The sequence below is a fragment of the Planococcus citri genome, chromosome 3 (assembly GCF_950023065.1).
Source record: "Planococcus citri chromosome 3, ihPlaCitr1.1, whole genome shotgun sequence".
Classification (NCBI taxonomy): domain Eukaryota; kingdom Metazoa; phylum Arthropoda; class Insecta; order Hemiptera; family Pseudococcidae; genus Planococcus; species Planococcus citri.
The window spans coordinates 30,174,351-30,199,670 of record NC_088679.1 but is presented as its reverse complement, the minus strand read 5'-3'; the positions used below and the strand labels follow the sequence as shown (position 1 = coordinate 30,199,670).

The window sequence follows — 25,320 nt, the reverse complement described above, 5'->3', positions numbered from 1 at the left end:
TTTTTATTAATTGAAAAAAAAACTAAAGGTAGCTTTGCACAGAGACCAAAATTACATCTTAGACTGGGAGAAAGGTGTTTTTTTCTTGAAGAGCAATTTTTAAAAAATCTTCCCCTGACTTCTATTCATTTTTTTTTCAATTTTGTCAATTTTGAAAATATGCTCTCCACAAGAACATCGACATACTAGCTTTGTAAACGAGGATGCTTTTTTCTGAAAATTTAAAATTGAGAGCTATTCACACAGAATTTCTCATTTCATTTTTGTATGTTTTTTCCCAACGTTGAAGGTCACCGATAGCAATTAATTTTCAATCGAGGGGCTAATTTTTTTTTTTAAACTAAGAACAAACAATTTTTGACGATGGGAGCGAAAAAAAAGTTCAAGTCCTAAACAAGAACATGAAAATCGACACAAATCAAGGTGATACTTACGAAATAGACAACGCGTATTGACCAGTACGACTCGGTCTGATTAAAAAAGTGCCGACAGGTGTTCCTTGCAGTAATTTTTCGGCGTCAGCTCTCGTACACTTCTCAAGGAACCAGGTCGCCTCGAAGGTATGCGGCCTATCGGCGTCGATATTTAAATTATGCAACGTGAGCGTATTACCCGCCAGCATTTGATGGATTCTTTGTAATTTAACGCCGTGCGACAAAAGCCACCTGTTCGCAAACAAAACAAATCAATAGGTAAAAATAAATCACACGGTATACTTTTCTGGCGACCATCATTATATAACCTCACATAGAGGTACACATTCATAATCGCGTAGATAAATTACCACCACTACGTCTACATATGTGGACAAATAGATAGATAGGTAGATAAAGTATGTACTTACGATGCGGCTCGCTCTTTTTGTTTAAATAACGATATAACTTCCGGCTTCAAGGTGATTAATTCGCGTTCCAGGGTCCGCGTAAATGCCACTTGTTCCTTTAACGTGTCTTCCAGTTGTTCGCGGTTTTCTTCCATATTCTTTAAACGTTGGCGTAACATGACGACATTGCTTAACATACTGGAAAAATAATCATAAATACGCTCGAATGAGAATTAAAATAATACAGAGTTAAATTAAGCATATCATCGGTTCGATTACGCAGATATACGATAAATACGAGTGTCAAAAACACTCATTTTTTTCACTCTTCTTCCCTAATCGTATTATTTTTACACCGTATTATTCACGCACCCCTGGTAATGACGACATTGGTTCTATAAAGTACGTCATTCGACGAATTAGCCACCGGATGAGAGGGAGGGAGAGGGGAGGGAAGTGAAATCTGCTGAGGTACACTATCACCTGATTAAACTTCATCGTTTGATCGATTGTAGATATTTTTAAATTGTAATTAAAATAACTGATGATGCAAGTAGAATAAGTATGATATTTATATTTTTTTCGAATAATGTTCAAAACTATTTCGTTATATCATTGAAAATTCAAACCATCAACGTCAAATCAGAACACCTATAGATTGCAATTTACGAATACATATTTCAATATGATCAAAATAGCAAAAATTCACCAGAGAAAAATGTCTAATATGTAAAAATTCAGCCATAGGATGCTTTTGATTACATTTTTTGAAAAATTCCCTCACGTGCCTCTTCCCATTGAAAAGAAATTTCGAGCCTTTCTTCATTCTATTCTCATAAAAAGAAAAATTGAAAATGAATTTTCTCTATTCATTATTTGATCGAAAAATATATACAAAAGACGTTCGCGAACGATTCGTTTACAAATGAATCAATTAAAATCATATTCACTCCCAGTTTTTTCAGTCATTCGCGAACGATTCATTGAATTAATTATCAAATATTGTTCATGAATAATATTCATAGAAAAATGATTCTTTTTAGTCGTTCATTGAAGATTCGTTCACTCCTGATTTTTCAAATCGTTCGCGAACGATTGGTTTATAAATTGAAAATATCACAAAGGCCAAGAGTTTGCTTATTGAAACAAAAACCCTGCATTTCGTTCACGAATGATTCGCCAAGAAGTGATTAATATATTCTGTCATCATGAAAAGATTCGTTCACCTTTCAGTCGTGACTCTTTCTTCGAGTCGTTCTATCGTGATTTGCGAACGATAGGTTTGGAAATTTTAATAATTGAATATTTGAATCTTCAAACCATTATTCAAGAATGATTCCAAAAAAGGGCGAAAGTATCGTTCATCGCTGGTTTTTTGAATCGTTCGCGAACTATTAATTTAGAAATCGATTCCTTGAAAATATGTACTCACTGAGACCAACAGTTTGTCCATTGAAATAGACCCTTAAACGTTGTTCACGAATGATTCGTTTAGGAATAATTCTTCACAGTAATTAGTAAAAGATTCGTTCCCTTTTTATCCGTAGCATTTCGAGTCGTTCACGAACGATTCATTCGTATTCGTAAATTGACTCACTGAATCTTCTAGCATTGTTTGAGAATAATAATTTTATTCAAAAAATGATTCTTTCAAGTCGTTCGTGAAAGATTCCTTCTCTTCAGACGTTCCTCGTTCGCGAACGATTCGTTCAAAAATCGATACACTCAAAATACTACCAAGATCGAGAATTAGTTCTCTTTCCTAGAATGTCGTCAGCGAAAATCATTAATCCAGAAATGATTCTTTTCGGTCATTCGTAAAAGATTCGATCACTCAGTTCATTAGTGGCTTCTGGAATCACTTGTAAACTAAACGATCATTTTGAATATGGATTTTTGAAAAATAATTTTTCAAAATGTAAGTTGCAAAACGATTCCTCTGAGAATAATCTTTTCGGTCATTTGCGACGATTGATTAAGAAACCGAAATATTACCAACATTAGGAGTTTGTTCATTGAGATGAAACTGAACGTCGTTCACGAATGATTCATTCAGAAAGTCTTCCTCTTCAAGTCAATTGTTATCAATTCCGCAATTCGTATCTGTTCAGTTGCGGCTCATTCAAATCACTCGCAAACGATTTATCCAGAGATTGATTCATCGAATCTTCATTCATAGTTTGTGAATGAATCATAGAAAAATTATTATTTTTAGTTTTAGCCTTTTGAAAAAAAAATTCACCCCCCCCTCCTCCTCCCTACGTCTCTACTTTCTTAGTTGTTTACGAACGGCTGATTCAAATATTGACCTATTGCTCGTTAAGATGAAACCTTGAACTTCGTTATTCACAAATGAATCATCTAGAAAATGGAATTATTCTATTCAGTCATTCGCAAATGATTCGTCGTTCGCGAACGATCAATTTGAAATCCGATTCCTTGAACATATTGAGACTTCATTGTTTGTTCATGAGAAAAATCCTAGAATGTTGTTTGCGAATGATTCAACGAAATCTTACAATATCTCTTGAAAATTATGGAAAATGATTCTTGGATTCGTTCTCAAAAGATTAATATTTACTCGTGATTTTTCGAGTTATTTGCGAACTATTAATTTTCTTTCGGTTAAATAAATTTTTATAAATTCATTTTTCAAATTCGTTCGCGACCGATTCATCTTCTATGATTCTTTGACCTTGCGAGCAACTCAATTCTTTCAAAAATAGAATTTTGAAACAAAAGCTTTGAATAAAACTATGTTAATATTCTTTTAATTAAGTTTGCTATGAAATGACAAAATTCAAAAAAACAAGTAACTTTTAAAAAAATTCAATTGAAATTTTACATCGTCAAATTCTTGAGTACCTATACCTATGTATTAATTGGAAAAAATTCACGCTTTATATTTGATGTAAAATCGAATTTCTGAGAAAAATGTTCATTTCTGAGGAGGTAGAGTAGAATACGAATAAGCATCTAGTATGAGTATAAAAATTGAAACAGAATACTAAATATTCGGAGAACAAAAATTCTAATTCATCTTAAATCTAGGAAAAATTACGCGATCTTTGGCAAATTGACTAAGGAACAACAACTGAGGTCAGAGAGCAGCAATTCAATCTACTATTCTTATAACAGATTCGTCAAATGGAGGCTCCTTTCCCGGCTTCGAGGTTGTTGGTTTCTCCGAAATGGTCGTTTTGGTTGCTGTCGTATCGACCACCGATATTTTAACGGAAGATTCGCTTCGTTCATTCGACCGAACTGGCGAAGACGACATCAAAGTAACATCGGATTCAGTCGTTCCACTGAACTGTTTCTTCGATCTACCCAGCTTTACTTCTTGATCGTATTTTGATTTAGTTTCGTAAGCTTTATCCAATGTGATGGTGATATTTTTCCAGATTTCCACGATTTTGGCATGCACTTTGGACTGCGGATCGGTATGAGGGAACTTGAGGGTTTTGAGTTCTCTCAATTTAACCACATCGGAAGCCAACTGTTTCAACTTAGCCAGATCTTCGGTACTATACCTAGACCATTTCATATCCATATCGGTGTACGTTTTAAACAAATTGATAACCTTATACAATGCTTTCAGATACAGCTTTGATCTAGGCCCTTGCCAGTTCCTGCCACCCATGATAGTCTCCCAATCAGGGTGACCGCCGGGTCCACCTTTCCTGTACTCTTCCAAGAATACCACCGATCGTCCTCGCAGTTTCGAGAAGTAAAACCAGAAGTAATATTCGGTCGAATTCTCCACCAAGCCTCGACGAACGATAAGATGTGACGGTTGTTTACCAACTTCGCATAATTTCACCGATTTCGCCCACGGTACGCTGTTTATTCCATCGTTGGCACTGGACACGTAATACAAAACGTCACCATCGCAGTTTTTCTTCGACCATAATTCCAGGCAATTACCTTCGGTGTCCATCGAGCTCGAATTACTCAGCCAAAATGTCTCCATTGGTAGGCATTCTTCTGGGGCCATTAAAATCGTATCCAGTGCTTCGCGCGATCCATCCGTAGGGATGAATTTGATTTCGTACAGATTCTCGGAGTAGATGAAAGGCGTCCATGATCCAGTCAACGCGAATATCTGCATTAATACTCGGCCGAGCTTTAGAGTCGGCCATTTTGGAGGCATATTTTCTCACTAAATTGATCAAAGCATTTTTAGATTACACGATGAAATTCGAATGACCCAATCAACACAGCACGTATCTTAGTTTTCGATATTTATCGTTTCGTCATAATCGTCGTGGCTCATTAGAAATCATTTGCTCAAAAAGATAACCACGAATGAATAAAATATCAACATCTAATTCACAAATCCTATCAATAGCAGCCATCTTCGTAATTAAATACTTCGACTGGCTCCTAACCGTCGTGATATTTCGTACCAATTCGACTCCCATCTCGGTGGCGCATCCTACACTAAAACTTCAAACTTTCATATCGGATTCATCTCGAACATTTCCTCGAGTTTTCGATACCAATGGAATTTTTTCAATCGTCCAAAGTCGAATAATAATAAGCAAAAAACACGAAATGTGCTGGCGTCCGAACATCTGCATAATTTATGGTAAGATACTGTTGGTATTTTCCACATTCTTGATACTTTTACCCTACACTAACCAAGACGAAGCTTCCGGTCAATGCGGAGCACATTGTTATGCTTTTTCGGACGATAACCTCGCACCTTACAATCCATCTTCTCTATTCGACAATCGAGAAGACAAACACCATCGCGTTCGTCGCGATTTGAGCAACAACAAAAGCGACGAATACGAGTTCTGGAGGATATACACTCGATTTCACGGTGTCCAACAGCGATTCTACGCCGAATTAGCCAGACGCGAGAAGAACGTGTATTGGAAGAGGGTTTTCAAAGGATCGCATTGGAAAGGACCGCTGCATTTGCAATACTTCGAAATCCTACGCAGAACCAACGATTGGTTCAATCAATACGAAAACATCACCAATAGCATGTTACCTTTCGATATCGAAGATTTGGAGACCGTTCACGTTAAGGCTAAAGCTGTAGTAGATTTGAGACAACGAAACCTGCCCCATTATCCGAGCAATTCGACCGAAGAGTACAGACATCGGAAAGTGGTCGTTTTATGGAATCAAATCGTGCGAACCGTCAAGAAATTAATCGATCGTCAGAAATCTCTTATGCAAGGTATCGTTCTAGAGTAATCGTCGTTCTGATTTCATTTTTAAATTTTCTCGAGAAAAATTGTACATATTATATGTAATTAATTACATACTTGTTCATTTTCAATTTATTGTCACCTTGAAACATAAATAAGAGTATATTTTTTATCGTCTTTGGGTACCTATTTTAAACTCAATTTTGAATTTATCATTTCCTAACACTTTTTTTTTCGATTCATTTTCCTCGAAATTGATGACATCATGTTTTAAATTTCGATTTAAAAAACTGACTTTCGAAACAGCTCATGACTTACGACGTTGAATCGCCATGTGAAAAAAAATTGTTGCAGTTCCGGGTTTGCAAGTTTCGAATGGTACGAGGAGTCAATTTCGATGCATAAAATGATCGTAATTTTTAAAAATTTATTAACGTGTTTTCGGCTCGAGTCTTTTCCTCCATTTATGGTTACGTCATTTCGAGATATTCTGAGAATTTTGAACAATGTTCCATTAATTTAATTTCTATAGAAAAATTTCCTACCGGTTGCAATTATTTTTATCAATTGCCATTTATCTGCTATGAAAAAAGAGGGGTACGAGGCACAATAATTGTTCCCATGTTTTTTTTTTAAAATTCGTTTTCAATTATTCTGAATTACTACGTGAAAAATAATTAAAAATAAATTGGATTATGACGTGATTTTTTTTCAAAATGTTGGACCAGTTCTCCTCTTCAAAAAAGTCGAGGAAGGCCAAAAAATCCAAATTTTAAATAAAACTTTCTGGTTTCAACATCAGGGAGTACATTTTGAAGCTGAACAAAAAAGGTTCTTCGAAAAAATTGGCCCATCTTCAAAATTGAAGAATCTTTGGGTATTTTTGAAATCTGTTATTCATCAACTTCTAAAAAAAAAATAATTTTAGGAATTAAAGAAAAAAATGACGAGCCAAATCAATTGAAAAATGTTCATTTGTGCAAAACTTTTACAATTTTGGTTCATGCAGCCTCTTTTTTCCACCTCCCCTTCCTCCCTCCCAAAAAATTTCGAGCAGCCGCCTCTGACTCGATTCAGACCATATTAATACCACGTAGTAAAAAATTCACCATCAGATTATTTAGGCCCCACAGAATCATTCTATCTTGCCTCAAAAATAAATTACAGTTCATCCAATATCTTCCAAAATTACTTACCTTTTGACTTCGTGAGGTTGCGCTTCCTTTTGCATCTTCTCTTGTAATTTAAGCTGGTCCCTAAACATATTTATGGTTTCGCTGAACGCATCCAATGCGCATCTTTTCATCTGTATATCAGCCCCGGAGGCCAAATACGAGGCAGAGAGATCATCGTACGTTTTGGTCTTCAACATTAGTAACTTATAAAGATCGACGAAACGTTCCCAAACGTCGTCTATGTCAGCGTTACTCGGTATCTCTTCATCCTGTAACAAATTCATACGTAAATATTTTCACATAAACACATCCGAACACAACGAGGAAAAAAAATCACAACAGGCCTAAGTACTTCAAAACTTACCACAAAACTCATCTATCTCAGAAATATAGAGCTACACACGTCGAAACACTAGAAAACGATACACGAACACTATTCTTTATTGTTTTCGATTTCATTGCGTACTCAACACATAATAAAACAGTCATCGAGGGAGAATTACGATTTCAGCAGAAAAAAATTATTGTTTACGTTCGGTGGAAAATAAATTCGATTTAGATATCGGTAAATGAGTATTCGAAAACAATAACAATAGTCAGGGGGGTCGAAGAATGGTAGTAGATCACGAGTATTGTATTACAGCTGTTGCTATTCATCAGATGGGTGAATTCGACACCGGATTATTTTGAGAAAAGGTAGCAGAGACTTAGGCCGTTGTCTAATTATGAAATTATTTTTACAAAATTATATCTCACTTGTTGATGTCGTGAAACCGGATAAATCAGTTTAACATCCAGAGTCGAATTGTATTGCGCTAACGATACGTTACGATAGAAATTAATCAACTCGACGACCGAATTGAAATTAAATGGCTCGGAAAAACCGTATTTTCCATTACGGCAGAATATTTTTATTAATTTATTCGCTCCGCTTTTACGCAACGTCAACGTGTACTCGCCACTTTTATTCGAAGCATTCCGTACGAGAAATGTTCCATCAGGCGCATCCATTAATTTTTCGTTCACCTCTTCCCTGCGAATAGAACAGAAAACAAGAATGAAGAATAATGAGTACAACAAATGAATACGAAATCAATCCACTATCCACGGAGGGTATATCCAATTACCTGGTAATATTACCCCAATACCAATCTGCATCTTGTAAGGAAAGCGGATCCGAGCTAGGCTTATCTTCTAGCTCGGCTAATAATTGTGCCGAAGACGACATCATCGTGTTTAAATGTGAAAGTTTACGTATTCGTTGAGTTTCAGCTGTAAAACGAGGTAAATTCTCTTTCCATTGACCATACTGCAGTAGCATACTTACAATACGAAAATGGGATTCGGTATTGTACACCACTTGACTGCATGAATAAAAGATACGATAGAAAGAAAAATTAATACATATCGTTACTATTAATAGATTGATAAATGAGACGAGCAATTTACATGATTCGTTCCCAAGGTGGTCTGATAATTAAATGCGATATAACTTGTATTAGGATTCGAGGAAATTCCGTATAACCGCGTGAATACTGCAATTGACATATACGACATAAATGTCCCATTATATAACTAATCGTTGCCTTATGCTGGTCCGGCAACTGTTGTACCATTTGGTACAGCAATGCGCCACTTTCTGCATCATTGGGGATTCCTTTAAAAAAAAAAAAGATAACGTAAAATTAATCGGCATCGAATCATAATTGTGATCCGAATCATATAATTTCGAGTACGAGATACTTACTAGAGGCATCTAAGAAACGATCGTACCACTGGATAGGAATCAATGAATCGGGTAACTCCCGCAGGTACTTCTTGAAGTACCCAGAAACACAGCCAATATCAAAACCCGAGAAATCGTGATCGTCTCCTCCTGCGTAATACGTAGCTTCGATTAGAACATCAGTTACTCGAGTACCGGACAAAATGTACGCCAAAATTCATCCAACTTACCGGTACTAATGGCAGAACACAATTCTCTTAAACTTTCATGCGATGGTGTCGCACGATATACGTTATATAAATCTAATTCGGGAGAATTACGACCTCTGGCTTCTAATTCTTCGGTACAGCGAATAATAACCGTAGGAGCAGCTTGTACTTTAACATTAAACAACGAACAAACACCGACTCCAAGTTCTGTAACAATTACAAATTCGTTGATTAAAAATTCGAAACGCATAATACTTCTTCTTATCGTATTTATGAACATTGTGAACCTTAAAGAGGACTTGAATTTTAACCATCAGTCTATTAAAGTACAGCAAAACGAGCATAGTTTAGAATTGTGATGTTTTTAAATGCATAATACAACGAATGAATCTAATTCTTCGAACAATAACGTAGAAAAAGAGAACGGAAATCTAAATCGAAAGTACATGTAAGACCAATTGCTATGGAATACTTACGATTATTCGGCTACGAAATTACACAATATGAGGTAAAACAATGGACAGCTGATTAGTAATAATGCATTTTCGAACTTTCGATGCAATATTACTCGACCAAGTTCATTTTTTACAGCGTATAACAATGGTGTAATTTGATAAAATTATTAAATTCATTGGCTCTATGTCAACAAATACGCCATTGCAAAAAAAATTACCTTCAAGACTGCCAACATTTTGATGCGGAAAAAAAAAGTAGTAGTTGTTTTGATAAAACGTCATCATCGTAACGATACAAACAAAGTAACTGGATAACGACAACTTGTTAGTAGGTTACGAAAGTAGGTATTGTTTTTTAACGTAATTACGCGCGTAAATACGAATTTTTCGAACGATTTTGAATCAATTTCAAAATTTTCAAATCTCAATCTCAATGAATGACGTAAATTTGAAAACTCATTAATTAAAAAGAAAATTTCCAGTTTTTTTGAGGTTTTGACGGATTTTTTTTCAACTCGAGGTAACCAAGGTAACGGGAAGCTTAGAAAAGGATTCGTTCGCACGACACGAGCCACAGAAATTTTGATGTTTTGTTTTGTATTCCGAATTATTCAAAATACTCACCAAATTTTACGACGCATTTTAGAACAAAACGCATTTTCATCATTTTCTACTCCCGAAACAGAGACGAAAAATTAATCATACACTAAATTTCTTTTAACAAATTTTTCACCATCGCATCGTTTTATTATTATTATCTAAGCGAATAATTTTTCAACTGATAACGCCACATTTCGTACAAGTCAAACAGAAGGTCGTCGAGATTCGGAATTTTAATACTTTTCAATTAACCCGTAACTGTTTTTTGCCACTACGTTGCCGGGAAAAATATCTAATTAAATCCTTTCCATTTGCACGAGGTATTTCAACCGCAATTGCTCAGCAGTATCGTTTTCCTTCTGTTTGAATTCAACAACGGGGAACTTTTCCATCATCAAAGAAAACTCAGCAAGTTTATTACGGTGGAAAAACACCGATTTCGCACAAACTAACCTTCCTAAAGTCGTACTAAACAATTTTGCTTAGTAACGAGTCGAGTCGAGTCGACCTTTCGAGATTAGCTCTCGGTAAGTATAGGTATAGAGTAGATGAAATACACGTGGACGGAACTTACGATTTTTTAAATCTATTCTGTCTTTAAAATTATTGATTGTTTCTTCCGGAAATGGTTTACAGCTTGTCAATCCGGATCCATTACACTCGGTATGAGCTAATAATCCGCATTCTGTAAAAAAAAAATCACACAGAAACGTACGTAGATAAGTAATAATAAGATAAAACTTTCGCATAAATATGAACTGTATTAAATCAAAATTTTACGTGGAAAATTTTAACCCAACTCGACGAATACGTAAACGTGTTAGGGAGTACATTTTAAATTACTTCATCGTTTCGCATCTAACGCTCATTACTTTCAACTGTTACGTATATAATTGTGTTTTGTAACTTTTGCAAATGCTTTTTCACAACATACGACTCGACTCTCTATGAACTTTATAATAAAACTTATATACGATGAAATTAGCGTACCTTGAAATTTGAATTTCTCTTTCAGAAAACCACGATAATGCTCCCGTACATTTACCTATATTTCGAGTTGGTTTGGTGAACTTATAGCGTTATAGGTACGTAAGTAAGTAGAAAGCATATATTTTAGCTACTTTCCGATGACATTTATTATTTAAAGTAAGCGTTAAACGTTTTATCTTTCTCTCACCTTTGCATAGAAATTCTTGATAGAATGGTCCTCGTTTGAATTTGTCGCAAGACGCGCATTTTTCCAACAAAGGAGAATTATATTTCACCATTTTATGGCTACCGAAATTTACATCTTTGATATCTGCTATATTATGGCATTCCATAATTCTACTACCACGGAAAGCGTAACTCACTAAATCGTCTATACAAGAAAGCATTATATTCTGATGTTTCGAATCGTGAATTCCAATATCCTGAAAACATAAAATAATAATACTATATGAATAACCGGTCTGCTTTTAATATACCAACGAGTATAATACTAAATATTACTCTTGTATCTATATAAATCGTTTAAATATAAAATTAAATTAATTTATTATTATTTGATCGTCGAAGGATGAATTATCTCCAAGTTCCTCCCTTCCTCTCGCTCCATTTCCTTCTCTTCCGTCTATAATATACGAACATCTTTGCAAATAAATTTTCTCTTTTGGTTAATAATCGGGTTAATGTATAATATGTCGGTATTTATAGCATATTAGCAGTAAATAAAATATATCCACCAGTTTACCTCTCCAATTAACCGCAAATTGTATTAGATAGGTACTTTGGATGATGGTGATTACAATGCAATTTTTTCTACCTATAGTATTAACGTACAATACGAAGTCATAATTTTGGAAAAATCAACATCTGTGAATAATGTAACGATGTAATTCGGTATAAATTTGGTGAAGCGGAATTAATAATATTGCCTTTAACGGCGAAACGATCCAATTAATATTTACTAACTTTTACACAAAGTAAATTACTATTTTATTCGTATAAGGTTCATCTAATTTTCGAAAATTTCATGCATCGTAAACAACTTAGTTATAATAAACTTAGTAACTGGCAGTTTTTGTCTGCAAAATGTATGACAGCTTTGCTTTAATAACTATTTCCAGGGTTATCTCTTTTCGGGTGAAACTTTGTTACTAAAGTACTAAACTGGAGGCAGCGGTGGCTGCCGCTGATGTTGCTGTTGCGGTAAATACACTCGCACGTATAATGTATATCTATACAGCCGTCTTATGTTGCAATATTAACGCTGAATATAGCGATTAAAATTAAATCGTCGTCGCTCCAACGATTAAATTAAAACGACTTCCAACTTCTTGTTTACATTTTAAATAGGCTAAACTTCGCGTATTCATTTACACCCATAAAATTATTATAAATTGACCCATTAGTATATCCTTTACTCCTTATATATGATCGTTTACCAGAAGTGAACACACACCAAAAACCGACATATGTGCGCTAAGTACATAAGAAATAGTGCAACAGCGAAAAAGAGAGAAAAAAATGCGCATAGAAAACAAATCGACGACGACGAGTGACTATAGGAAAGGACGAGGTTAGAAGGGTTACTCGCTAACCGTGAATAACTTCCGAGTTTTCCGAATTATATCGCGCGTCTCATTCGAGTATGGATATCTTTCTACGCGAAAAATTTCTTCTATACTGTTTTTTTCCCAACTTGCTCTCTTCGTACAATAGTAAATGGATATTGGCAATAGTACATCAGGGCTAAATGGCGGGGAAACGAGTCTACTAAATTTTACAAAATGCCGATTGGTGACTTTTTAGATACCGACCTATTTATTTTCTTGCATCGCCGTCCTTCCTGTTGAACCTTATATACTCGATGTTGAGAATTTTTACATTTTTTTTTTTTTTTACTCGTAGACGGCTACGAAATATGGACCCTACTGCACGCTACGAGAATAAATATGTATACGTTTATTTCATTCATATTTTATTTTTTTCTCGACTTTTTTGAAAATATGTATTACAAATATGTCCAGCCGTGTTATTTCTGCTCTTTTTCACACAAAATAATTATGCCTGGGCTCGTTTTTTAATGTTTTTGAGATATTGCGGATTCGCAACGAGGAAAACAGACATTAATCTTCTTATCTTTGTGTTTCGAATATTTTCGCGAGTTACATTCTCTCTTATTTTTTTTTTAGATAAATAATATTATTTATCGATGTAAAGTGAGCTGTATACATGGGAATTTCTAACTCGATTTTTACCATGGGTGAGGAGGGGGGATTGGAGGGATTATTTCTTTCCATTTTTTGCAATATTACATAATCACCACAATTTATTCAATTTTATGTGATTACGCAAAGTTATGATTTGGATTCTTCCAATTCTCATCATTACTCATTCTCACATAAGTACATCATGAAAAAATTATTTTTTCAATAGGTAGGTAGCAGGTACCTATAAATTGAAATAAAATGCCCAGAAAAATGACACAATTTTTCACGTTATACTCGACTGTATCAATAAAAATTCAGAATGAAATGTAAACATGCACTTGAGACCTAATTAAATGAAATTAATGCAGGTATAGGTACTTATACTTGGATTATTGAAAAGATAAAAAATTAATTCAGAAAATAACGAATACCCATCAACATTAAGCTATTGAATGATATTGGTATATTTACCAGAGATACTATCCAAAGATCAATGGATTTTTTGAATAATGCAATCAATTGTGAAAGAAAAAATCTGATGAAGAATACGAATACTTGGTCACCTAATTAAGAAGTCGACTAACCGAAGCATTCAATTTACGTCATACATTAACCAACTCCAATTAAAATTATAAATAACCGGAATACATCTTTTTATGAAAAACTTGGAAAAAAGGAATGAAAATCGAGAAATTTCCAAGTTACACAAGTCGAAAAATTCTTCAATGAATCTGAAAAACATACCGATTTTTTAAATTTTTAGTTTGGTTTTCACAAAACTTAATTCAAAAATAAAATTGATCTATCAATTTTACAAATCAATATCTACCATCCATTTTAATACTGCAATTGTTTAGCAAAATGTCAAAAATTTCATCTTAAGACTTATGAAATTTTTTTTAAACTTCAATTATTATCAGATTATTACCTAGTCAAGGTGAAAACAAATCAAACGAAAGTTTATCACTTACTTACCTAATTATTAAAATGCAACAGAAAAATAATTTCAACCCTTTGGAGGCCCTCTAGGTTCCCATGTTGGGGTAATAAATTGTTTTGAAGAGTGTCCTACCTATAGGGTACTCTGTCCAATTAGCCAAATCACAAAAAAGTTGAGCCTTCAAAGAAAAATAAATTTGAAAAATGAAAGTTTTGAAAAAGCTCAAATCTTTCATTTCCAACAAAACAAATGAATATAAATTGAATTTTTTTTTCAAAAATAATTCAACAACATGAGTATAAAAAACATTAGTCAAAAGCACTTCTTTTTGAAAATATTTTCAAAAAATTGATAAGAAAAAAAATCTTAGTAACGATAGTAAAAAAGGCCATCTGGCAGTTTCCAAGTTGAGCTTTTTTGAAAGCACATACTTCCAGAAACTTGTCAAATTTCGAAGCTATAATTTAAAAAATACAACTATGAACCTTTTATGATGGGATTCGCTGAAAATCATAGAGAGGGGGGAGGGGAAGGGGGTACAAAGCCTCAAAGTTTTGATTAAAAAATTGAAAAATGTCAAATCTTGAGAGAAGTATTGTTCTATACTCGAAAACGCTGATTACAAAATAATATCAATACTTGTTATTGTTTATTCGATTAATCCAACCCCTCCCCCTCCCCCACCCCATAAAAACCCTAAATTTCCCGTAATCTGAAAAAATTGTGTAACATATGGTTAATTTGGTTGTTTGGAGTGCTAAATGCGAATATGAATTTATTTTTCTAATTTTGTCCCACCAAATTCCTCCCCCTCCGCCCTCCAATCAGCCTCAAAAATTTCTCAAAAATTGAAAAAGTCACGTGACGAATGTCTTCAAGTTTCAACAATCTGGAGTAATTGAAATCTAAAGTAGGGCATTTTGACAAGGAGTATCAATAGTTAGAAAAAATCGTCTCAACTGTCCCGGCGGTGCGGAGGGGCAGGTTGGAGAACCAATGATATTAATTGCCTTTCTTTCCTGATGTAAGGAACCTATAAAACCGGCCTGAATTGACACGAAATGGCCAAATTTCAAACTTGCGAAACTCGAATTTAATTCCCTGGAAAAATAACAAGGTTCAAAAATGTTCATTCCAATTTTTTACAAGGCCACGAAAGAAAAAGCGGAAAGGAAGGGATGAGATCGCTGAAAACAGATTTAATGAGTCAAAAACTCTCTACTACGTACAAGTATTATCACATTAAACTAACTTTTTTCAAAATCCCCCCTCACCCCGATTAATTTCAAAACATTAAAAAACACCATAAAATTGCATTTTTAATGCATTTCAATTTCTCATTACTAGAAAAAACATTAGAAATTGAAGCTATTTTCAAAATTAGCAAAATTTTTGCTCGAGAGGGGTGAAGGAGTCTTGAATGTACTTCGTAAAACAAAAAATCACAAAATTGTATCATTTTTCTGTCAGGTTATTTCTCAATTATTTTTAGCCAAGCTTCATGAAATTTCAAAAAAATTGAACAATTTCTTCTCGCTTACGATTTACTAACCATGTACTCACTTTCACGAAACAAGATTCAACAATTTTCACTTCAAGTAATCAACTGAATTTAGGACTGGTTCAATATTTTTCATCTAAATTCTGACATCAAAAATGTACCTATCAAAAATTATTTCTGCCATTCAATAATTTTTTTTTTCCAAATTCAATTAAATAATTATGTATTAATTTATTTATTTTGAAATAACTATAACCAAATGTTAAAGATTTATTCGGATTTAATTTTACATTGAATGAAAATCGCTTTAGAAGGACTGAAAAAATTGAAAACTACTATCATCTCCAATAGTGTAAATTTCAATTTTTCAACAGAAAAGAAAAAATTTGCCAACAAAATCAATTTCCAAATTTTTATGATTTGTATCAAGTATACCTACGCCTGGATTTCTTCATTCAGGACCTAAGACCCTTACTCATCTTATCGTACTCTATTTAAAAATTGATCAATATTCTCAACTTTTTCAACGAATTATTATGATCGAACAAACCATAAAAATCAGTTGAAAAGAGTCCTTTTCAACAAAAACGAGAATATGAACTCATCAAAATACCATCAACTCAACCTCACATCGCGTCTCACCGACCACCGGCCACCGACCCAATACGTAAATTATAATTCAACTTACAACGGACTGTTGGAATATTAATGATCGATACGATGTGATACGAGGACAGAGAGGACATTTGCAGTCATCCAGTGCCTCCTACACCGATCCGATATAATACTCGAGTAATAATAAAAAATAAAAATAAAACACAACAGGTCAGCGCGCGGTAGTATAGATGGTCTCTCTACTAGCGGTACCTTCATCAATTCTAGGGTGTGACCACATTAAGGTCGCAACTCGAGAATCGAGACTATAGTACAAGTAGCAGACCAGACCCAGACCGAAGAGGTTACCGGGCGAATTATTCGATCGGTCTAATTAATACGTACGTCGTAAAAAAAAATAAATAAAAAAAGAGAGATAATCTTTCAGAAAAAGATACCACACTGCGCGGCGAGGCGACCACATCGTTTGAAAATGATTAGCACGTGACAAGAACTCGAGACTTACATGCTAATCAACGTTAATCGCCACCGTGTATATGAAACAGAGCTGTACATAGTAGGTACCTACTACCTACCTACCTACCAATCTCATATTGAATTTTTTAAAAACCTCGTTCGCAGGTCAAAGAGGCAACGACATCGTGAGCTTTTCTCAAAAATCTACACACATCTTATCTAAAGGTAAAATCGTCCATTTAATACAAGATAAATATTGACTCATGTTTAATAACTCGAAACTCGAGTCGAGCTTTCCCGGCTACCCTTATAGATATCTTCGCCGATACGGTATTAATTTTCGCTATACCTACCTACTCTATCTTTTAGTACCCATTTACTACACTCATATTATTTAGTAAGACTACCTATACCTACCTCGACGACCATATCCGCATTATTACACCATGCCACAAATTCGCATGCAGAGTACACGCGAATCTCACGTTCAATGAAGGCGATTACTCGACACAGCGGAGGAAATATTTTCGAAAAAATAAATTCGTCCTTTTTTGACTTTCCTTAACGATATGGAAATTTATACAGCGACCTTTTCCCGTGTATACTATATCGTTGCTCGTAAAAAAAAAAAACAAACACAAGCACACGGCCGGCGGACTGGCGGAGAGTCCCAGCTCTCGATAGCATAGCGACACATACACAGTATCATGTTTGCATTGCATATTATATTCGACGTATAATAATATATACGTAGGTGAGTAATCTATTAATATTATACGACACGATACAACAATGTATGTATCACGTGAAGAACACGTGTCCCGAGTTCCAGCGCCAAATAAACTAGTTTAACGACTTGTACCTATACGAGCACGATAGTGGAACTTGGAATCGAGTTGCATTTTGACTTTGAGAAAATTCTTCGCCATTCGCCAAGGTTTGTTTAAATCCATCGGATCGCGAGTTCGGGGCCTTGCTAAAGGAAAATTTCAGCGATGAAAGCTTCGAGCTCGATGAAATTCTTCTGAAAAGTTCGTTTTTTTGAAGGCAGATGTCAAATGAAGCGCTTGAGTCTCGAATTTATACCTACCTACTTGAAAAAAAATTAAAATAGCAAGGTTCAGAAACTCCTCCTTTCGTCCTTTCCTGTACTTTTCCAGCCTTAAACGAGTCAAAAGAGCATTCCATATTTTCTATCGCATACAAAAATTAATAACAACAAGATATTCGAACCCAGCGATTTCGAATTCGGGAAAGTCGACTTTTCATACCGTATTTTTATTATTTTTACTAAATTTTGGAAGACTCCTAGGAACACTGAGAGGTCACATCCAGAAAATAAACAAATATTTGGACTCAGCGCCCCGGAGAATCCAACATACAGTGTGTTCGAGAGGCCAGAAAGGTAGACAGACGACCATGAGAGGCTAGACAGGTAGGTCAGTGACCTCAAGAGGCCAGATAGGCAGACAGGCGACTTTGGGAAGCTAGACAGGCATGCAGACAACCTCGAGAGGCCAGATAAGTAGACAGACAACTACGCAACGACCTCAAAACGCCAGACGACCTTGAGAAGCCGGACAGACAGGTCAATGGACTTAGGAGGCCAGACAGACAGACAGACGATCTTCGGCAGCCACACTGACGGGTCAATGACCTTAAGAGGCCACAAGTCAATAGTTGAAAACCTGGTCCGGATGATCATACTAGAATGCCATACTAATGTAAGCCTCATCCCCAGCGTCTATACAGAAGCCCAGGCGTCAAGCTGCGGAAGATCTCGGGCTTGGTCCGGATCAGGCTGAATACGTAGTCCATGTGATCATGACTAATCAAGCATTAAGTCAACTTGACTAAAAAACATATCCAAGATTAAAAACTTTTCTAGGAGAGAAGGCTTGATACGGAATTTTTTTTTTAAATTTTAACTAAGCGGTGTCAAGAATTCAAGATTTATTTTCTTCAAGTTCAACCAGTTTTAAAATAAATGAGCCTTCTAAGAAATCAGATGTACAATGTATGAACTAATGGGCGAAAAATTACAAAGGACAGGAATAATTCAATTTTTTTGTTCTTTTTTTCTCAACACTTTTTAGAAATATGAAAAGAGAGAATCGGTCCCTAAACACTAAAAAAAATTACATCAACATAAAATAATTATCTTTGAGCCTGCAATTCAATAAAATCTGCAACTTTTATAACACGATCACACGAAAGGAATGTAAACGAGGAAATCACACGAAATTATAGAAGATGTTGATTGAGACGACACTTCGTCCACACGATGTTAAATGTGAGAGGAACCAAATTAAAGAAAATTGTTTGAGAATTTTGAAAATTTGCCATAAAAAATGTTTTTTTTTTTTTTTTTGGAAACGTTGCGTGTCATGAAGTGTACCAAGGATTTAAAAAATATCATTTGAGATCCAACTTCATTAAGTGAATACGTATGGCCCGGGGGGGGGGTTAAATTCCTTTTTCCAGCTTTCGAATTTCACACAAAAATTATAAAAAATTGATCTTCTAAAAAATTTTCAAGCAAATGTAGCATGAATATTTTCCTTCATCATGTTGAGCACCGTTGACAAATTTCTACCTCTTCCCCTTCCCTCCACCGTCGCCCTTTCACCCATCTGATAAATTAAAAAGAATTCTGGTTCTTTTTCAGCTTTTTAGAAATATTGAGAGAATAATTATTTTCGAAGAAATTTTTAATCAGGAAGTTACAATATAAATACTTATAGTACACCCCAAAAAGCAATAGAGGCGTTTACCATTTACTACAGGGTAAATAAAATTTTAAATTACGAATACCTACTCGTATAATTATGTATTTATAAGTTAGAGGGTGTCATAATGACATTAGTAGGTGTATTTTTCGACAATCTGTTCATCTTTTCCACCATTTTTTAAATTTTCATTTTTTTCAAAAATTTTTGATGTCCCTTCGATTTTTAAATTGATCATCAAATTCTCTTCACAGGCACCAAAGCAAAAATGAGAGAGAAGACGATGGTCATTATTTTCACAATTTTTTCACCCGAAATCAATTCTAATTTTAAAGAAAAATATTAAGTCGCCCTCCCCAAAATGGAAAATTTTCAATTCTCATTTATTATACCAATAAGATGATAGTCACATTTATTCTTCCCTTCCCCTTCGCTACCCAAAAAAATCAACACTTCTTCATTAACAAAGTCGTTTTTATCAAATATTGTCGTTCTCTTCATGAAAAATTGTAATTTTTCAACAACCCCCCCCCCCACACACAACTGAAATGGCCTATTGTCGTTTTTCACTAAAAATAATCGCATTTTTTTTTTTTCATTGAAAGTTGTCATACCGAAAAGGTCAGACCTGCTGAATTCCATTTTTACTGTAATTAAAGTCTTTTTTCGTGATACTTCCCTCTCAAAATTGATAATTTCAAAAATTAGGAACGCTAAGTACAAAAATAAGGAATCGATTTTTCAAGATTATCGACCTTTTAGAAAAACGAATTCAATTGAATCGTTTTTAGTTTTTTTAAAGTCAAATATGTACCAGAAAATCGAATGAATATTTCAATTTGTGTAGTTAAATTTAAACCGCGAGCAGAAGTTTTCATGCTTTCAATTGTTAAATTTACAGTCTTGGAAATTTTTATAAATAGAAAACCCCCTTCGTTTACAATTGTTCCTAAATGACAACTTATTCTAAATGGGATTTAAGAAGGAGGCATTTCTATTGTAAGATATACGATAAAAAATTCTCTGCCAAGATTGAGGCAATCAACCAAAAACATTTTTTTTTTTTCGAAACTCACTCAAATTATAATCATTGTACAAATTTTTACTGTATGGAAAAAGAATTCGAAAAAAAATCGAAATACTTAATTAAAAATGATGTTTTCAAAAACTGACGTTGAAAAATTGCGAAAAAATTTCCTGCTGAAAATAAAATGTCAACTCGGTAATTTAGTTTCATTTGTGGTCAATTAGAGTCGAAAAAAGTTATAGTAACTTGTAGACTTTAAAAAAAAAAATTATACGTATTTCTACGAAAATAAAGAATTTTTATACAATTTTGCTGAAATTTTCAAACTTTGAATATATTTCAAGAGAGAAAAGATTTTCAAAAGCTGAACGACGACGATGACGAGGACGAGTTGGGTAAATTTACGTCACTGTAACGACCTATAACGAATGATGAATGGGACACTTTTAAAAAGAATATTCGCCCAATTTAAAATTGTATAGGGTGAGATTGGTCGGGCTCGGGCTCGGGTTCGGGCATCTTGTTGAACTGAGCAGAGCTGAGAGGGTGAGGGGGTACGTTACAGGGTGTAATTCGACGATACGATATGGAAAGTGGAAACGCGAAGGTGTTGCTGGTACGTTTAGTATCGACGAGTCGAGGGAATTAAATATTAAACCCGGGTAATTCGATTTCAGTTTACCGTAGGCTGTATTATGATGGTATTGATTCGAAGTAGGTATACAGAGGTATTTCGAGTTTATAAGTATTTACATTCGATTAGTACGTAAAAATGATTTACAGCGTTTATGAGCAAAGGGGACGTAGACAGGGACAGGTTGGGCGCTTTTAAAATACACATAATGGTCACGTTTTCACAGATGTCGAGTAATTTAATGTAAATTCTACGCTCGAAATGAGCGCTCGACGAAAATGTGTATTTGTGGGTTTATTGATACTGTACTACGAGTACACGACATTTGGCTAACCGAGCGAATCGATATTTTTTGCCGAATCTTTTATCGTCTCTGGTTTCACGAGAGTCGACCGGCGAACGACGAAAAAATTGTAAAAATCTTTTACGTCCCGATGTGTGGCGTGGGCGATTCGAGCTACGATGCGAAATTCGACTGCGTATTTTTCTTTGATTTTTTCTACGCGCGTAGACAATACCCGGTTGGTCAATCGCGTCAACAGCACGTTCAATTTGAAAATTTTCCCTTTTTTGGGGCAAATTAGACGACCAAAAAGGATAATAGAAGGGTTGCTTCTGAGTGTCACTGCGACTATCTTGCCTAGCTCGTGTAAAAAAAAAAGTCCGATAGGTAATTGAAATTGCGCATTTTATTCGTATTCTTGCTTTCTTTTGTCCTTCGTCTCGATAAAGTAAGCCTTTTAAGTTTAAAAATTCTGCCTAATCCGGTCCACGCCTCGCCCTCATTACGAATTCCATTCCATCTGCTTTTATTCGCTTTTTGCTCTCTTATCTAGTTTCTTTTGGTGGAAAATAATTTGCCCAGGGTGTTCTCTCGTTTAATATCCTCTCCCCGGTGCCTTAATTTTTTCACTATAGTTAAATTAGGGTGAAATTGAGAGCCGGCCTTGATAAAGAAAATATTTTACATTTTACGCAATAAGTAATGTGCAATAGCCTGGTGTTTCATGTACATGCTAGCTGTGTACATTGTGATGTAAAATACCGAGTGTTTTACAGCGAATGTTAGACCTTCCATCTTGTAACTAGGCAACACTCATTGCGTTTATGTAGGCATATTTGCCTAACCTTTAGGTTAAAGGAGCAATGGTTATGTGAGCCATAACTGTTCGTCTTTGATTCTGATTATCAGTGCATGAGAAGTTTGTTGCTTTCATTCGCAAATTACATTTCTTGAAAATTTCAAGTCTAGTAAATTTTGATTATTCACCAAGTAAGTACCTATTTAAAATCCTTTGAATAGATGAAAAAATTGGAGGATTTTGACCTAACTCGATTATAAAAAGGCATTTGACTGTGTTAACCATGAGAGGATGTTGAAGATCCTAAAGAAGTGCAATGTCGATGACAAAAACCTGTGAATAATAAGGAATCTGTACTGGGAACAGTATGCAAACATCAAAATTGGAAATGTATTTTGGAGAACGGATGTGCTATAAAAAGAGGTGTGAGGCAGGGATGCCTGCTATCGCCTAGGCTGTTCAACTGTATGCAGAAGAAATTATGAGAAAAGCAAGAATTGAGATAATGGGACTGAAGATCAATGGCAAAAAAATCAATGAAATAAGTTACGCAGACAACAAAGTGATTCTTGCTGGAACTGAAGCGCAAATGCAAGTAATGATCAACTGGATAAACAGCGCTAGATTAAAATACAGAATGAAGATAAACGCTGGCAAGACCAGAGTTATGAAATTCACCAAGAGAGAAGATCATCATTGAGTTGTAAGTATTGCCGCTTTAGGTGGTATTGCGTACAACTCAAAGCGTATATCCTACGAACAAGTGTTGCACTCTGGCGGTAGAATGCATGAAACACATGTTATCATGCTGAATAAAGGGGGACATTCATACTCATTATGTTGGTAAATTACAGCGGTATTTTACCATATTTTACGGTATTTTACCATAGTTTACCAAAAAGCCAAATTAACATTTTTTTTCCATCTTTCCTTCATAAATTTCCAAATTTCCATGAAAATTTATGATTTGAAAGTTACCAAAAATTTTCCCTATAAATTTCCAAAAAATGTCCATGGAAAATTTTCTATAATCTTTAAACACCTAAAACAGATGAAAATTTACTTCAGAGGCAGGTCAGAAGTTCAGAACTTCGAAGTCAAACTACAAAAAATAACTCTTCATACAGGGTGCCCAGAAATATCGTGCACCCCAAAGAAAGTTTTTCATTAAAAATATAGATTGGCAACGTGAAATAGATGCATATGAATGGTAGAATGTTATCTCTCCAGTCCAACAACCAATCATGTGCTATCATTATTATCATTCACTGTGACCAACCAAAGTATTTTAGTAGAAAACTTTTTTAGGGGTGCTCGATATTTCTGGGCACCCTGTATATAAATACTGTAAAATACCGTACTTTACCATATTTTACCACCGTATTTTACCAGCGAATAAATTGCGGTAATTTAACAGCCCTGGCGCACACTCGACTTGTCAAGATGCGATTCTCTACAAAATGACGTCAAAATGTCTCCCTTTCAGCAAGTTGAAGGTGGGGCTGCCACGAGATGTCAACGCCAAATTAGGGATAACATCCATAACATCCTTTATGTCAGTGTTGCCTCTACCTGGTGACCAAGAATAATGGGTTTTCATATGTTCTGATATGCCAAAAAGGGGAAAAAATTTCACTAAGTAAAAATTGGAAAATGGAATAACAATAGAGAAAAAGTGCTTTCGAATTATTGTTTTGATGCAAAATGAAAAATTATTTAGTGTTTCATTGAAACTATCACTCAAATGCCCATTTTTTACACGATTATTTTATTTTCTAATTTTCATAATGGGAATTTTCTCTCCTTTTTGATAACATTGAAATCCCTTATTCTTGGTCACCCAGTATAGTGTTGATTACATATCTCATGGAAATTTATTTTTGAGCTTCCACTAGTAGTTTCCTACTTGCTTTGCTTACTAGTATACTAGTGACATCTACACAACTTACACAAGCACCTCGGAGCTAGCTGGGTTGTTTAGAGACCCTGAGCTCCTCAGTGTTGACCTTTATAGATGCTCAAACCAGTTTTAGCTTTTTGATTCTGTTAACAGATAGCGTGAGCGATCTGTTAGCTCGGCTAATAACTGGTGGTCCCTCTTACTTGGTGTGTTATGTTGATGAGCGCACTTATGATTTTTTTGAATTACACGCAAAAGCTTGCCTCTGTAGCTGGATTCAAACTGCGGGTTAACTGAGGTCCGCGGCTCTACCTACTACCCCACTGAGGGACTAAGAGAGATGATAAAGAGGTGAAAATCAACATCAGAACACAAGAAATCAAAAACGTAAATAAGTAAGTTTAGATACCTTGGAGTGCTGATAAAATAATGATGGTAGAGATCAAAAGGAGAACAAATCAAGGATCGGAATTTCAAGCATGTTCATGTTCAATAATCTCATCGATGTGCTTGGAAATTTTGAACAATGGATCCAAGTCTGAGGAAGCGAATTATGCAACGCTACATATGGACTGTTCTTAAGTGTTCTTGTGAAACATGGACCATGAGCGTGGAATGTGAAAATAAAATATCATATCCACTTTCGAGATGTGGTGCTACCAAAGGCTACTGAAGATCTCGTGGAAGGACTTTATCACCAATGCAGAAGTCCTAGCAAGAGTAGGGGAAGAATGGGAAGTACTAGCAGAGAATATCAAAAACAGGAAAATGATGAGTTTAAAGTTATTCAGCAAAGTTTTAAGACTCTGAGGTACCTTTTGAGGGGAGACATAAACTCTCAAAACCAGGAATTTTTGAAAAAAAAATCTCTGTTTTTTTGCTCTAGTCCCTACCTAACCCGGTTATAAAACAGATAATTTTTGCATTTTATTTTGCACCAGTGATCTTACTTTTCTGGGGGTTGAAGGGTGGGTTTTATTCATTTTGAACTCAGTAGGTAGGTATCTTATGATGAAAAAAAGGATCAAAACTGTGCATTTTTTCAAATTTTTCAGCCACAGATCTTAATACCCTCACAGGTGGAAGTCT

General features: G+C 34.9%; 1 protein-coding gene across 2 annotated transcripts in view; it reads right to left on the bottom strand.

Moving 5' to 3' along the window:
* Pi3K21B (phosphatidylinositol 3-kinase regulatory subunit alpha) overlaps positions 1-25,320 on the bottom strand; it is a 321,424-nt gene that overhangs the window by 8,109 nt on the left and 287,995 nt on the right. For both annotated transcript variants that reach the window (XM_065358072.1, XM_065358073.1), the window contains 10 exons: positions 11,331-11,565; positions 10,728-10,838; positions 9,120-9,305; positions 8,911-9,039; positions 8,613-8,820; positions 8,291-8,527; positions 7,920-8,196; positions 7,185-7,432; positions 845-1,021; positions 435-665 (listed from right to left, as the gene is read on the bottom strand). In XM_065358072.1, the coding sequence (XP_065214144.1) occupies positions 435-665; positions 845-1,021; positions 7,185-7,432; positions 7,920-8,196; positions 8,291-8,527; positions 8,613-8,820; positions 8,911-9,039; positions 9,120-9,305; positions 10,728-10,838; positions 11,331-11,565 (2,039 nt within the window). The remainder of the gene's footprint in view (positions 1-434; positions 666-844; positions 1,022-7,184; positions 7,433-7,919; positions 8,197-8,290; positions 8,528-8,612; positions 8,821-8,910; positions 9,040-9,119; positions 9,306-10,727; positions 10,839-11,330; positions 11,566-25,320) is intronic.